This window comes from Neovison vison, chromosome 13 (assembly GCF_020171115.1).
Source record: "Neovison vison isolate M4711 chromosome 13, ASM_NN_V1, whole genome shotgun sequence".
NCBI classification, from domain to species: Eukaryota; Metazoa; Chordata; class Mammalia; order Carnivora; family Mustelidae; genus Neogale; species Neogale vison.
In genome coordinates this window covers 85,268,608-85,283,596 of record NC_058103.1, presented here as the reverse complement: position 1 = coordinate 85,283,596, position 14,989 = coordinate 85,268,608, and the positions used below count along the sequence as shown (strand labels likewise).

At 55.1% G+C, this 14,989-nt stretch overlaps 1 protein-coding gene across 1 annotated transcript; it reads right to left on the bottom strand.

Moving 5' to 3' along the window:
• Positions 1 to 349: 349 nt before the first annotated feature.
• Positions 350 to 14,442, bottom strand: PLA2G4F (phospholipase A2 group IVF). The gene is made up of 20 exons (XM_044229487.1): positions 14,256 to 14,442; positions 13,170 to 13,242; positions 12,445 to 12,581; positions 12,200 to 12,328; positions 11,719 to 11,759; positions 11,409 to 11,451; positions 10,878 to 10,944; positions 8,838 to 9,007; positions 8,592 to 8,705; positions 8,347 to 8,384; positions 8,012 to 8,147; positions 6,218 to 6,354; positions 5,718 to 5,940; positions 4,711 to 4,825; positions 4,349 to 4,486; positions 4,143 to 4,250; positions 2,761 to 2,955; positions 2,344 to 2,510; positions 1,383 to 1,569; positions 350 to 1,089 (listed from the first exon to the last, which is right to left on the bottom strand). The coding sequence occupies exons 1-20, from the start codon at positions 14,358 to 14,360 to the stop codon at positions 869 to 871; spliced, it is 2,544 nt and encodes an 847-aa protein (XP_044085422.1). The 5' UTR covers positions 14,361 to 14,442; the 3' UTR covers positions 350 to 868.
• Positions 14,443 to 14,989: the final 547 nt, after the last annotated feature.

Below are 14,989 nucleotides of genomic sequence, written 5' to 3'. Positions count from 1 at the left end.
GGAACACACACACACTTGAGGCACACACTTCCTCTGCTCCCTCTTCAATGAACATACTCTCCAGACACACCCAGTAAGCCTCTGGGAATGGCGATCCTATTTGGAGGAAGTGGCAGCTGTGTACACAAAGAAAGAATGTGGCCCAAGTCTGAAGACTGAAGCATAAGTAACTAACGGGGAGACATCAGCACACCTATCAGCCTCGCCAGGATGGGGTACTATCCCCCAGCCTTCAGGAGGCTAAGCAAAGACGGATGGTGAGCAGTGAGGGGACAGGGAAGCTAGAGGCAAAGGAAACTCAGCAGGCTGAAGGATGGAGTTAGGGATCCAAACTGGCAGTCTGGGAGGCTTTATTCATAATAATTATTTATTCATAATAGTACAAGCCCTGCATCCAGGAGCCTGACCATTTGCAAAAGTGTGGGTTAGATGGAGAAATCTTTGCTTTCGGTCTCAGCTTAAGGAGAGGAACCTGGGCCTCAGCACTCACAGCTCCTGGTCTGGTGAGGGTCTGAAGACCTGGGCCCTCTAAGGGCCTTCTAGGTTTGGGGCAGGCTCTGGGGCTAGACTGTTGCCTGATCCCCTCTACACTCCAGTGCAGAATGAGCACTGCTCACCTCTGTCCCCCATTCCCAAGAGTCCCGGAGGACATACAGCGCCATCATCACCCAGAAACACCTATGAGAAGGGCCCAGCCACAAAGCCAAACTGCCGTTTGGCAGGAGCTTTCTGGGGCCTGAAGGGCCTAAAGTGGGTCCCGGTAATATGGGAAGCAGGAGCCCCTCATTGTCTAGCACTTCTCTCTCTCCAGCCCTGATCTGGAGCCCAGGGTCGCTTCCCTCTCTCATGATCCTCCCCTCCAGCCCTGTCAGGCCCCAGCCCTGTCCCCAGCCTGCCGCTGTTCCAGAGCCAGCCGGAGGGCATGCCTCAGGGTCTCCGCGTTGTTCAGAACATTGTATCGGCTAAGAGCCACCAGCCGCTCAAACTCCTTGGGCTCATAGGTGAAGTTCATCATGCCGTAGGGAGTGTCTGACCCGTTGATGACAAAGTCCCCGCAGGCCTTCTCCTCAGCTGTTTGTCGCTCCATACCTGTGGGTGTGAAGCGGAGTGAAGGCCACACTGGGGAGCACTCTGGGGCTAGGAGCTGCCAGCCCAGAAGCTTCTCCCCTCCGCGGCCCTAGGAGACCTGGCTGGACCCACATTTCCTGTCTCTCCCGACCATCAGGAGGAGCTGGGCCGGTGGGAATGCTGAGGCCCTGGAAGCAGAGGGCAGCAGTGGCCGGCTCGCGCCCTCCGAGAGGCATGCTTTGGGACACTGTCCCAGAAGTCTGCTCTCAGCACAACACCTCACCACCAGACCCCAGCTCAGGGGCTCCCCTCACCTGGGGCCAGGTGTGTACGGAAGGTCCGGTTGACAAGGGGGAAGTGCAGCACGATGGGTGAGCGGGGGTCCTCAGCCTTGGTAAACAGGTAGCACTCGCGGGGTTCCTCCAAGTCCTCAGGGAGCACCTCAATCCTTGGGAAGGGGATGCCTCGGTCCCGACAGTACTGCTCTGTCATCTGTAAGACCTGGGCAAGAAGGCCAGCTTCTGACCCCGCTTCCTACCGCCTGTGCTCACACAGCCCCCCTGCTGGTTGAATGACTATAGGCAGGTGACCCAGCCTCTCTGAGCCTGTTTCTTTGTTTACAAAATGAAAACGGACTAACTCTAGTGGGGTGGTTGTGCAGACCAATGACGGCATCCTCACGGTCCTTTCTCCCGTAACCACCTACTGCTTCCCTTCTTCTTCCTTCCTCTTAGGGGCTGATTTCAATGTCACCAGGTGGAGATGGAATGCTTACAGAAGGTCCCACGGGAAGAGGCTTTATGCATTGTCTAACCCCAGGCTTTCCTTACACCCAGGAGGATAAGGAGGAGAAGGAAGCCAGCAGCCCAACCAGAACCCTCATCCAGATGATGGAACCTGTCCGCTACCCCACAGGGCTTGAGGGAGCTGCCACTGGAGGCGCCCCTGGGAAGCTGATGGCTCTGTTGTTACCACAGTAACTAAGGGACAGCAGACCCCAACACAGGTCCAGACAGGAGCCAAGAATGCTTTCAGAAATAGGCAGGGGCCAGAACAGGCTGGAAGACTTCCAAGGACCGCCTTTGGCCTCTTCTCCTGAATCCCACTCCATCCCATGGCCTCAGCAATGCCCCTCCTCCAGCTGGGGAGACCAGTATCACTAAAATCTTCACAAGGTACCGGCCTGGAGATTGGAACGCACAAAGGACAATCCCAAAATGCCCAGGCAGGCCTCCTCCACGGAGAACCTCAATTCCTCCCCACCACACACTTTACCTCAAAAGGGGCTTCCAGGGAGTAGTCAAAGGACAGAATGAGGTCCACCGCTCTCTGGGGCAGCAGGTTCAGGGGGAAGGGAGAGTTGATGGCAAAGCCCCCATCCACCAGGCACAGGCAGTCCCGCATGGGAGTGAGCTGGTTGGGAAAGGCGTCAGGGTGCGTGGCTGCAACAGGGACAGATGCTTGCTTGCTCTTCTCTTCACACTGGAATGGCGCCTCACTGTAGAGATCTCTCCTCCACTGCTTCTGATGGCACCAGAGTCTCCCACCCCAGCCCCTGGCCCTGCCTCCTCGCAGACATCCCAGTCCTTCCCCCTCAGCCACTGGGCAGCAGGAGCCCACAGCCCAGTCCCTAGGGGAAAAGGCAGCACGGGCCCCAGGCGGCGGAGGCTCCCCACCCACAGCAGCACCCACCTTTCCAGGCCATGAACTCTTGGCCAACGGCATAGTCTTTGTGTAGGCAGAGGCCCCTGGTGAAATTAAAGTTCTCCGCGGAGGTAAAGCGGGAGGTGAATAGGTCCAGCATAGCCTGGGAGAAGGGGCCCTGGGGGGTGAAGAGCCTGGTTCGCAGACATGTGGGGTCATGTAGCTGGAGCGTCTGGCAGTCATCTGGATGGGGGTGGGAGGGTGAAATACAGTGAGAAGTGGGGCCCTCCTTTGTCCAGTAGCCCTCATGGCTCAGGGGACCCCCTTTATCTCTTCCTCATATTCATCTCCTTTCCCCCAGCTCCTAAGACTCAGACCATTGCTTCCCAGAACCTCTTTTAAATGACCTTTTCTTTCAGGTTGCCTCTATTTTCAAAGTTGCCTATGGCTTTGTATTTATTAAGTGATCCTTTATTTCCCCCTTTCGAAAATGAAGTTGAGCATACAACTTCTAATCAGAATTTCACCCATTAGATACCCACTGAGGAGTACCGTGTGCTGGGCACTATGCCAGGAATGGGGGATGGGAAGGTGAATAAGGTCCGGCCCTGGCCCCACAGGGCTCATGGCCTACTTAGGGGAGAGGCACATAAAGAGATCATAAATCGTAACAATGCCTCAAGACAAGGGTAATGATGGAGGGTGTACACAGGGCTACAGGACTCTGGTGGTAAGACCTTCAGTCAGCCTGGAGGGATGGAGGAGAACAGAGAAGCCCCCTGGCAAAATGAGGTCTGAGCTAAATCTTACGAGATGAATAGACATTATCCAGGGAAGAAATGTGGAAAGGGTATTTTGTGCATCAGGGAGATCACAGGATACTTAAGAAGCAGGCCCAAGAGGAGGCCCAAGGGAACCCCGAGGGGTATGGACTGGGCTGAATCGACATCTTTGGAACCCAAGCAGAGAATTCTAAGCTAGTGTCTTATCATTGAGCACTCACAATTCCCACTGGCTTTTTAAAATATATTTTTAGAAAGAGTTTATTTATTTGTCAGAGAGAGGAAGAGTGTACAAGCAGGGGGAGTGGCAGGCAGAGGGAGAAGCAGGCTCCCCACTGAGCAGGAAGCCCGATGTGGGACTCGATATCAGGACCTGAGCCAAAGGCAGATGTTTAACCAACTGAGCAACCCACGCATCCCTCCTGCTGGCTTCTCTGACATGGGCCTTCCCCCAGACCCGAAGGCACACTGTCTCCTCAGGCCTCTGGGCAGCTGGAGACACTAAGCTAGAATTCATCACCTCAGGACTTCTCTGAACCCAGTGGGACAGCCAAGTCCTGCACCATCCCTTCACTCAGCCTCTGAGCCTCAGCCAGGTCGCTGGGGCCAGAAAGAGAAGTGTGGGGAGATCAGGGTGTCTACCCTTACCTGTGATGTTTACTTTCCCTCTGTGCCCGTCTAGGAAGCTGAGGCCCGAGCCAGCCATCTTCAGGAAGATCTCATCCACGCTGGCTGCGAAGGCACTGCCCCACATACCTAAGGGGAAAGGCCAGGCCCTGGGCCCTCACAGCTGCAGCCCATCTGAGGGCCCAGCCCAGCCCTGCCCTGTCCCCAGCCCTCCAGCCCAGACTCACCCTGTAGGTAGCAGATCCGGGGCTCTGGCCGGGGCTGCAGCAGACGCCCCATGAAGAACTCAGAACCAAAGAGCTCAGTGGGAACATAAGCCCCATACTTGGGGAAGCCGACCTCATAGGGGGTGAACTCACACCACTCTGGGGGCCCAGAGAGAAGGGAACGTTACCTGGGGACCTCCACCAGGACCCCAGGGTTTCCCCTCACACCTGAGTGCCTGAGCAGGAACTAGACTTGCCAAGAGCAGGAGGCAGCAAGCCCACTGGGCTCCAGGGCTCACGTCTGCACATTCCTAGCACTGGCCTCTCACCCCCTCTACCAACCACCGCCTCCACCTTCTTCCCAGTTCCCCACGCTCAGGCACCTGCAAAGTCTTCCCCGCTGATGTTGGTGCGGACGTTGATGCTGGCGTAGATGGGATAAGGGTTCTGGCCCTGGCTGACGGCCTCCTGCTGGTCAGACAGCCTGGCGGGGTTTTCCTGGCAGGCAGGAAGGGAGGCACTTGGCTTTTGGGGAGTTCCCTTCCCCCAACCCCATGGCCTGAGGCCCGATACCCTGCAGGGGACAGCGTGCCCACCAGAGTCTGGGGCTGCCAAGGCCAGTGTTCTAGAGATAGCTCTCTGAGGACCAGGCTTTAGGCTGCAGGTGCAGGTAAGGCTGCTGTGGGTTTTGTACAATTCCAGGGGCATTAGGAATACTCTCCCCACATCTTTGCTGTTTCAGAAAGCATGTCAGTGACCTTTTTTTAAAGGAAATACTGAAAAAAAAATCCAGTTTACTCTCTTGAAAAAATAAATCATTCAAAAATATGGATGGATTCTTTTCTTAGACATGAGAAATCACTTGTGATTTATATCCACACACCAGAGGGCCAGGCCCCCCCAGGGCTGAGACCCTCACTCGGCTCTGACTCCTCTCCTCTCCCAGCTCGCGCCGGGCCCGCAGCCCTACCAGCAGCAGGTAGCTTGGCTGGTGGGCAGGAGTGGCAGCCAGCCTAGCCCACAGGTTAGAACACTTCGGACACTTTCAAAACACACATGTGCTAGTGCTCAAACCCAGACTGACCCCCATCAGTATCTCCAGAAGTGGAGCCAAGGGCTGAGTGTTTTTGAGAACCTGTGCAGGTGATTCGAATATGCAGACAGATCCGAGAACTGCAGACCCATTTCTCCCTTTTCAGGGGTTAGGGGGCAGGAAAGAGGAAGCTTGGTCAGCCTGCCCAGGGGTCTTGCCTCTCATCCTCGGGGAGCTCAGACCTAAGGGCTGGCTTTGCAAACCTTCCGTCTCAGCCTAGCCACGAAGGCAGAAGGGTGTGCTGGTGGGGCGGGCTGGGAAGGAGCCAGGTATATTTGTTATATGCTCTTCTCTTACCGCCTGGTAGAGGACATACTCAATGAGGAGACCCCAGAGGTCAATGAGGGAAACACTGTGGCCGCTGCCCTCCAGGCTTGCCAGCTCCTGGACGTAGTACTGTAGACGCTCCGGAGACATCGCCCCCATCTTACTGCTGCAGACCCGAGACTGGGCGCACTCGATGGGGCCCTGCAGCGCCACCTGGGACCAGGCTGGGTCCTGGTACAGTGTGGAGATGCACCTGGGCATAGAGAGCACATTAGGGGCAGTGGGGCAAGGGGGCCCAGCAAGGGGAGAGAGCGATGGCTGTGTCTGTGGGTGCCCCGCGTCTCCATCCCTTGTACCCACTGCCCTGCCCCACCCACTCAAGGAGGCCTGGGAACATGGGGCTGTTCTGCCCTTGGAGCCCTTGGAGGCAGGAACCCAGCCCCCTCTCAGGGAATCCACCAGACCACTGGTCACACTCCCGCTCCCTCAGGGCTCTCCTTTACTCTGCCCCCCGCCCCCACCTCACATACCAGGTAGACCCAGACACCCCACTGAGGTAGGTCACGGTGTCCAGGAGGCCAAGTTCCTGCAGCCCAGCCAGGCTGCCGTACAGGGAAGACATGGCTCGGGTTCCACCTCCGGAGCCCAGCACAGCCACCACAGGCACCTGAGCACAACAATCACAACACTAGCCACCATCGTCCTTTATCGCTTACACAGTCAGACACTGGTCTAAGAGCCTCATATGTCTTCTCTCACTGACTCCTCACAGCAACCACTGGGATCCCCATTTTATCGAGTAGGAAACTGAGGCACAATATGGTTGGCCCAGTCATATAGGTGGTAAGCGATGGGCTATGAAACCCAAGCGGTAGGACTCCGGAGATGGCTCTTAACCATGGCACCAGGAAAATGCATAACTGGAAGGTGGACTGGATTTCACCCAAAACCATCAGAGCAGGGTTTCTCAGTCTTGGCACTAATGATCATTTGGGACTGGGTAATTCTTTGTCCCAAGGGGCTGTCCTGTAGGTTGTAGGATGGTTAGCCACATTCCAGGCCTTTACCCAGTAGATGCCAGTTGCTTCCTTCTCACCTACGTCTAGTGGTACCCATAAAGCATGTCTCTAGACAGTGACAAATGTCCTCTGGGTGGGTGGGGGTGAAACGGCCCCCCGTGGAGATCCACTGGGCTGAAATGACAAAGACCACCGACCAGCCTGGACCTGCCCCAAACATGAGAGGCTCCCAGATGTTTCTTCAGCAACAGAGGTGCCTGGGTGGGAGCAGACTAGAAGCTTTTTGGCTGCTCAGTTTTTCCACAACGCTTTGGCTCATTCTGCCCCCATACTTTTGCTTCCTCTCCCAGCCCTCCTTTCTTCTGTCTTGAAAGAAATGCTCCACGGCCAGTGCTCAGCAAGTGTACCGTGCCTTTGGAGGGCTGGAGGATACAGAGCTCCCTGAAAGTCAGGTCTGTGCCCTCTTTACCCTCCACCTACAGAGTGGAGAGCTGGCCCAGAGCAGGCATTACCAAAGGAACCATCTGGGCTTGCCCACCTTGTCAGCACCAGGAATGACTCCAAATCCTGAGTACACTTGCAGCCAGGAGGAAGCCACCAACTTGTTCCTGATTTGCCAGAGCTCTCTCCCTTGGTACTGCCTGCCCTCCTGCCTCCCAGCAGGCTCCCACAGACCCTCCACTTCCAAATCCCTTTGTCTATAGTTATGCACTGAACTGTGCTCCGCCTCTGGAAATGCATGCATCAGGAGCCCCAGTGTGACTTCGTTTGTAGAAAAGGCTTACAAGGCGGTTATACAGGTTACGTTAGGTCACACCAGTGGGGCTTTTATCTAATGGTACTGGAGTCCTTATAAGAAGAGGAAGAGAGAACTTCTGCCCCTTACCCTCTGTACAAGCTCAGAGTAAGGGCCATGTGAGGACACAGCAAGAAGGTGGCTGTCTTCGTGTCAGGAAGAGAAGCCTCGCCAGAAACAAACCGATGGCACCTTAATCTTCAACTTCCAGCCTCCGGGGGAGAAAATAAATGTCTCTTGTCTAAGCGGCCCAGTCTGTGGTATTCTGTCATGGCCGCCTGAGGGGACTAATATACCTCTTGCTTGTCCAGGGCTGCTTATCCCTCATTACACATGGGGTCCTGCCTCTCCTGATTTTGCCTATGTGCTCAGGTGAACCAGCCTGCCCCTTCCTCCTCTGTTCCCTGCCCTCCCTAGGCTTCCTGTCACCTCTTGGACACACAGTTCTCTCAAGGAAAGGGGCTGGATTTGGTCCTGGTGACCTGGGGGCCACCTACTCCATTTCATACCTGGTCACTGTCAGGAGCCTTGCTCAATCCCAGCACTTGCTGCAGGGCCTTAGACACGATTGGCTTCCTCTTGTCCAGAAACTCCTGTTCCCCGTCACACAGGCCAAAGCCAAGGCGCAGGTCAAGGTCTCCAGTGCTGCCTCAAATGGGGGTGGGGGTGGGGTGCTGGGCAACTGTTCACTGGAGGAGATCCTCAGACCCATCCCATTTGTCACATTCCATGGAACCCCTTAGAAAGACCTCACCAGTACCAAACAAGGCGTCCACCACCCAGGCTGAGTCGAGGAGGCAGAAGAGCCCCCCCACTTCCAGTCTAGCCCAAAAGCCTTCCTCACCTCATTTCTGCCTTCATCTGCAGAACCACTTCCTGGTCCTGAAAGAGACAAGAGTCCAATTGCTGAGTGCCAAGAGTGGGATTCTCCACCCCCCCACAGCCCCTGTCACTCAGGAGGTTCTGGCCCAAGCTCCAGGCTGGCTCACCTCCTCACCTCACCTCCTCCCTCTCAGGTCCCTCCCCCAGCCCTCTTTTGGGGGCCACAGAGCAGGCAGGAGTCCCTCAGGCAGCCAGAGAGAGCCTTACCTCCCCCAGGGCCACGAAATGCTGTTCTTCCTGGCCTATGGCCAAAGAAGAGAGCAGGATGCCCCCTTCACCCAGCTGGCTGGTCTGGGTCTCTAGCTCAGCACTTGGGCCACTCTGCAGAGAAGCAAACACCCCTCATGATGCTGCATGGCAAAGGAACACATGCCTCTGTGGTGGCCCTGGGACGCCCCCCTAGACCGGACTGATTCTCTCACCCACGCCTTCCCAGACTATGGGCTCACTCACCTCCAGGACTCTGAGCTTCTCCCCCAGCTCCACATCCAACCTGGAGCTGATCATGGGGTTCACATGAAAGGTGAAGGTGGTTGGGTGGCCTCCTTCTTTGGGGCGATTCAGGGGCAAGAACTGCGGCTTCTCATAGGCCCCAGGCACTGTCAGCTGAATCTGCCTAGAGCCTGGGAGCAGATGGCCCAGGTGAGGGACCAGATGAGGGGATAAGAATGGGGGGGGGTGCTGGCCCATGATGGTAGCACCCTGAAGAGCAACTCCCCTTTCTTTCCCCTTAGAAATGCCAACTCCTCGCCCCACTCATTCTTTGCCTCTATGACCCATAGCAAAGGCATCATGAAGGATCCTCAGGGTCCCATAAGCTGCCTGGGTCAGAACTGGGAACCTGGGGCGGGGTGGGAGACACACAATGCCTACGGAAGGGGGAAAGGCAGGAAGGGAGAGGGCTCCTTGCCCAGAGTTTATGGGGCCGAAGATTTTGAGATTATTATATTATTGAGATTATTATATTATATTAAGTATATAAAGTATAATTATTATAGAATTATACTTTATACTTTATAATTATCACACATTATTTCATTAATTAGCAGTCTTCAATTGGCAGTTGCCCCATCTCTTGCCTCCACTCAAGCTCTGTGCTCACCTCTGTGGGGAAGTTTTGTGGCCAGAGAGAGAATAGGCAGCAAGTTGTCCTGCTCTTTATTTCCAATATAAGATCTTGCAAGAACACAGGGTGTGCAGAGGGGGGTGAGAGGAAGAAGTGGGGAAGTAGAGGCTTGGAGAAGCAAGGAGAGCCAGCCTAGGCTGGAAGGAGGTAAAGAGGGAGGCCTGCAGACACACCCTGATCCGAGCAGCTTTCTGGGGAGGAGGCAAAACCCCCGAGAGAAATGTGCATGACACTTAGAGGGGACCCCGGACTCTAAACCTGACTCGAGAGCAACAGACACCCAAACAGCCCAAGGTGACAGATACTTCGGGAACAGAGGTCCACATGGAATCTCTCTCCTGACACACCCTCCTTGGCACTAAATGAGACCTGGAGATAGGACATGCCCCCGGATGGGTGGGAATTAGAGAATATGAGGGAACTGTGGTTTGTGGCTGGAAACCCTGCGCTGGTCCGAGGCAGACAGGGCCCCGAGCGCCACAGACCTGTGTTTGGTCCTGACTCTCTCATTTTCAGGCTGCGGGACCTTAAGTGGTTTTCTTGTTTGAGCCACAGTTTTGTAAGAGACTAATAGTTATATTTTACAGGGTTGTTAGGAGAATTGAAGATAAAAGAATGTGGCATGCTGAGCACAGTACCTGGCTCACAGTGAGTGCTGGAACATTACATGGGCTCAGCCTGCAGGCTCGGACTCTCAGCGTCTGAGAGGACCTTAGCTGTCCCATAGCCTCTGCTCTGCTCCTGCATCCAGACCCCTCCCCCATCCCGAGTGGCTGTCCCCTGTGGCACACTACATCAGCGGCTGTGGTTCTTCGCTCCTGGAACTCCCACGCTTTGCCATGCGACTTCAGTTCTTCTGGCTGAGAGGCCAACTGGATTGCTGGCGCTCCGACTTCAGGGTCCCAGCCTTGTGACATGTCTTGGCTTGTAAAATGTCAGTTAGTGGCTGTGATGCGACCAAAGGCTCAAGAACCCCCTGCTCATTTGGCTCACTCTCATGCTGCTGCTGACACCTTCAGAACACGACTAGCCCATGGGTCACAGAAGGTGAATAGGGACATATGGCACACAGCCAGGTTCCTCTGCCAAGCCCAGCCTAGATCAGCCAAGTGCCAGCTGACCATCTGATGTGGGGTTGCTTTTGGCAGAGCAGTGATCGAACTGATACAACCTCTATGCATGAACACTTCCAGGGACAGGAAAGTCACTATTTTCAGGAGCAATCCGTTCCACCCTTGGTCTGCTTTGAGTGCTAAAACATTTAAGAACTGCCTGAAGTCCCTCTAGAAGGACCCACCTTCTAGAATTCAGCAGTCCCCCACCCCTCAGGAGAGAAGGCAAGCCCCAAGGCTAGGGACCATACTCACCATAATCTCGATGTGGGCCTGTGCCATCTTCCCCGAGGGTGCCCTGGATTCTCAGACAGGGGTGAGCCTGAGGAAAGCAGAGGCTGTTAGGAGCCGACAGTTCACAGGGCCCTCCCTCCACGGGGCCCAGACCAGAGTGGAAGGAGGGTTGTCTGGGGCAGGGCCCAGGTAACAAATTTGCTTGGGTAGGAGTCTTCTGTAACAGCCCCCCTCCCAGGACTCAGATGAAGTGGCCCTGGTGGGAAAGGGGAAGGAGCAGGAGGGGCTTGGATAGCAATGTCTTCAGCTGTCCCAGCAGCAACCAGGGGCCCCAGGGCGCAGGGGACAAGAAAGGCTTCCAAGCTGTCCACTCTGACTTGAGGGAGCTTCTTGCTTCTGGTCCCTGGAGATGCCTCCCTAACACATTTCCCCTCTCAGAAGGATTCAAGTGTCCTTCAGAGGCAAGGGGGCATGATAGGCTCAATTGTGGACTCAGCACTGTCCTTCCCCACCCCCATCCCTGACAGCCCCAAGCTCGCCTTCCCTACTCACCACCAGGACCCCATTGGTGATCACTTCAGATGCAGGCACCTGACTGCAAAAGATAAGGGGCTCATGGGACATCTGGCTCCCTGCCAGACAGCTGCTACTCTAATAATGTGACTAAAGCAGCTGGAAGAGCCTGGGGAGCATGGCCAGGTTTGGGGGTAGGAGTGGGCCTGTCGCCAACAGTCAAATGGGTGTCTGGACTAGGATACTAGTCCCTCTCGGGCCAGGCCAGTACAGAGCCTGGTGATTGACAACCAAAGCCGTCCGTGATTCTCGGTGTAAACACGAGGGCATGGGTGTCACCTGGACTCACCTGTTTTCCAGAACAAATTCCACCTGCAGCTCTTGCGAGTCCTACATGAAAGAAGCACGGGAGCATTTATTTTCAAGAACTCTGAAAGTATCAGAGACTGTCCCGGCCTCCTACCCTGCTCAGCTCCAGGGATTAGAAGAGGTGACGATTGTTGTGGCTTCTCACAGGCATAGGAGGGAGAACGTCTCCATAAGGGGTTTCATGCGTTTAGGACTGTGTGCCAGACTCTCAGTGGGTTTGGCAGTGGCTAAGACACAAAAAAATGCTCTGCCCTCAAGGAGCTCACATATTGGCTCCATTAAGGGAAGAAACATATGAGGGGAAGCCTTTGTAGGGTCGGTGGTATAGGACAGAGGAGGGTCTGTCTTGGAGGCCTGGCCTGTGCTGACCAGGAGCCGTCACCTCAATACCCTGTGCCAGACTTCCTTTCTTGAATTCAGTTCGTTGCTGGCATGGGTTCTGGGAGGCAGGGGGGACTCACCTGGTGGTTGAGTAGGAAGGTGTGTCTGTATGGCTGGCCAGGTTTGAGGCTCCTCAAGTCAAACAGTAGCAGGGAGAGCTGGTCACTGTCCAGGACATCCTTATCATAGAGGGTGAGCTCCAGAACATTCTGGGAATGGCAGGTGAGAGGTGGCAGCCTGAGGCAGGGTGGGAAGGCAGGCAGCTCTCTCCCTCCCCTGGAGGAGCTCTCTCCCTCCACTGCCCAGGCGCTTTGCTGGTCCTCACTTTCACAGCACTGTGGATCCGGTAGTGGAAGGTCTCATCCCACTTGGGATCACTGCAGTTGGCCACCATTCTTGTCTGGGTGGGGCTAGAGGACGCAGTGGGCAGGCACAGTTGCACATAGCAATCAGCTTTGGACACTGCAGGTGGGATGGAGGAGGGGTCTTCAGCATCTAGCTTTTATTGCTGGAAGGGTTCCCTGGAGGAGGTTGGGGCAGGAGGGGAAGGAGCCCATGGGGGAGAGGAGGTTGCCTGTGTGGGATGAGGAGACGTGGGGAGAGCCAATGTCCTTAACTCCATCTGGACCACTTACAATTGAAGACTGTAGTAGCCAGTTAGAAGACCACATGGCCGCACAGACTATTGAGTAATTCCCCTGAAAGGACCTGATTAGGGCAACAAAGTCCCCTTCCATGGTGAGCATTGGCGTAAAAAGCGGCTGGAGAACAGACTTTGATTTCTGACAACAGCAGCTTCACATGCTCACCCAGGTTGCACTGCTTTACTTGTTAGACTCAAGGAGAAGTCAGAGGTCTGCATAAGTCGGCTGTCCAGCCCCTGCCTGCCTGCCCCGAGCTCTCTCACTGGGAGGGCTCACTCCCTCCACGTCCAACACTAGCTACCCCTCTCCAAACACACACACATACCTTAAGCCAGCTCCTGCTGGGCTCTGGGAGGAAGTCCCAGGAAAAGGAAGGGGAAAAAGGGTGGAATTAGGCATCACTCACGTAGATCTGTGCCCTGGATATTTCTGGCCCTCAGCACCTTCACCTGGAGGTCATAGTATGGGTGGGTTTCCCGCTGAAACAATAGAACTCTGGAACTCAGTTCTGGGAAGCCAGGTAGGGGGCCTGGTCACCTCCCTGCGGTGGTACCCAGCTCAGGCTTCCCTCATCCCCTCACAGAGCAGCAGCCTGGCCTGGGGTCACTGAAGTCACTGTGCCTGGGACCCCAGAGGACTTGGGAAGCTGGGAGTTCAACAAGTCGTTGATGAGCCTGGACTTTGAAATCAGTCAGGCTGTGTTCAAATCTAAGCTCCACCACGGCCTAGCTGAATGGCCCTGGGCAAATAACTTGATTTCCTCAAGCTTCATTTGCCCCATCTATATGTGGGGGTTTATAATCTCATAGGGTTGTGCTGACTTTTAAATGAGAAGTTCTATAAAGTGGCTGGTATTAGTGCTTAAAACATGTAGCTACTATTACTAATTACGGTTGTGACGCACCACCGCAAATGGGCAGCTCTCCTCACTTTCCTGCCCCGGCCAAGAGCTTGGGAGCCTTAAGTGAGAGCTAGAGTATTGGACCTCAGAGATTAAAGATGAGAAGAGAAAGTGGTGATCGACCGCACCCACCAGGACACTGACAAAGGCCACATCCCCTAGGAGGCCAGCAGGTGAAGGGAAACCAGGTGTCACCCAGCTTGTACTGGTCTGATGAGTCACGAAGGAGACAACAGCTTGGGCCCAAGAGAGGTTAACAACAGACCGAACTCTCCTGGGAGTGAGGCTACCCCTCAAAATTCCAGGAAGCCCCTTCCCCCATCCCCCTGGGGCACTCTACAGCCAAGCTGGGGCATTCTGGGCAAAGCCAACAGCTGCAAGCATCATAGGACCTCACCCTCCGTTCCTAATTTTGGGGAAGGGGTATCATTTCCAAAAGGCAAGGTTTTGGCCAACCTCTTTAATTTAAACTCCACCAGGCTGGCCAGAGCCAGTGGGTCCCAGCCTAGATCAGAAGCCAATCCCAGGCTGGCCTCAGTCTTCACAGGGCTTCTGCAGTCCACGCTTCTCAGGCAAGACCAGGTAACTTACCCGACACTGGCTCCACTGAGGTCCCCTCTTCTCTCTCATGTGCAGCAGCACTGCCCCCAGGAGGGGCAGCCCCTTGTCTGCCAGCCACCTTGGCCCAAGGTGCATGGCCAGGCAGCAGAGTTCTCAGTTGGAAGCCCTGCGTGCTTTCCAGAGCCACCCTGCTCTCCTCTGGCGACACTCACTCCTAGCTCAGGTCTGACAGGAAATGTCCAGGTGGGGAGGGTGGAGCTGGCTACTCTCCTGAGGACTCAGGGTTGGGTGGCCTGCTGGAGCTGGAGGTGGGGTTTGGTGTGCTCCAGGAAGTGATTGGAAGTGACAATTCCCTCAAGCAAAAGACACCTCAGTCCCCCACCGAGAGGCTGAGGAACTGGGACTCTGATTCCCAACCCTAGGTCCTGATTATCCTCTGTCTGCTTATGGAAAATAGATACCTGAGCCTCACCCTCTAGATGATTCGACTTTGTGGGCGTGGCTAGAACCCAGGTGTTAGGATGTCCAACAAGCCTTCTAGACAATGCTGACACAGCAGGTGTGAGGAGGGGATGGAAGAGAGGAAGTGCTGCAACAGGGCCTTGTCTCCTCCAGCTAGAAAAAAAGTCCTGAAACCATCTGCCCTTCAAGTCCCACCTTGCCCACAGCTCTTAAGCAGAAACATGGACATCTCTCAATTCAGTTTTATCTGGGCCCAAATGTGTTTCTCATCTCTTGTGACCTCCCTCATTTATTCATCAAAC

Bases quoted from the DNA above. Each gene is read 5' to 3' on its own strand.
- PLA2G4F (XM_044229487.1), bottom strand. From the start codon at position 14,360: ATGCACCTTGGGCCAAGGTGGCTGGCAGACAAGGGGCTGCCCCTCCTG. The intron at 13,243-14,255 runs GTAAGTTACCTG...CTATTGTTTCAG, and splicing joins CTCAGTGGAGCCAGTGTCGG to CGGGAAACCCACCCATACTA. The intron at 6,355-8,011 runs GTATGAAATGGA...TGTTGTGCTCAG, and splicing joins AGGCTCCTGACAGTGACCAG to GTGCCTGTGGTGGCTGTGCT.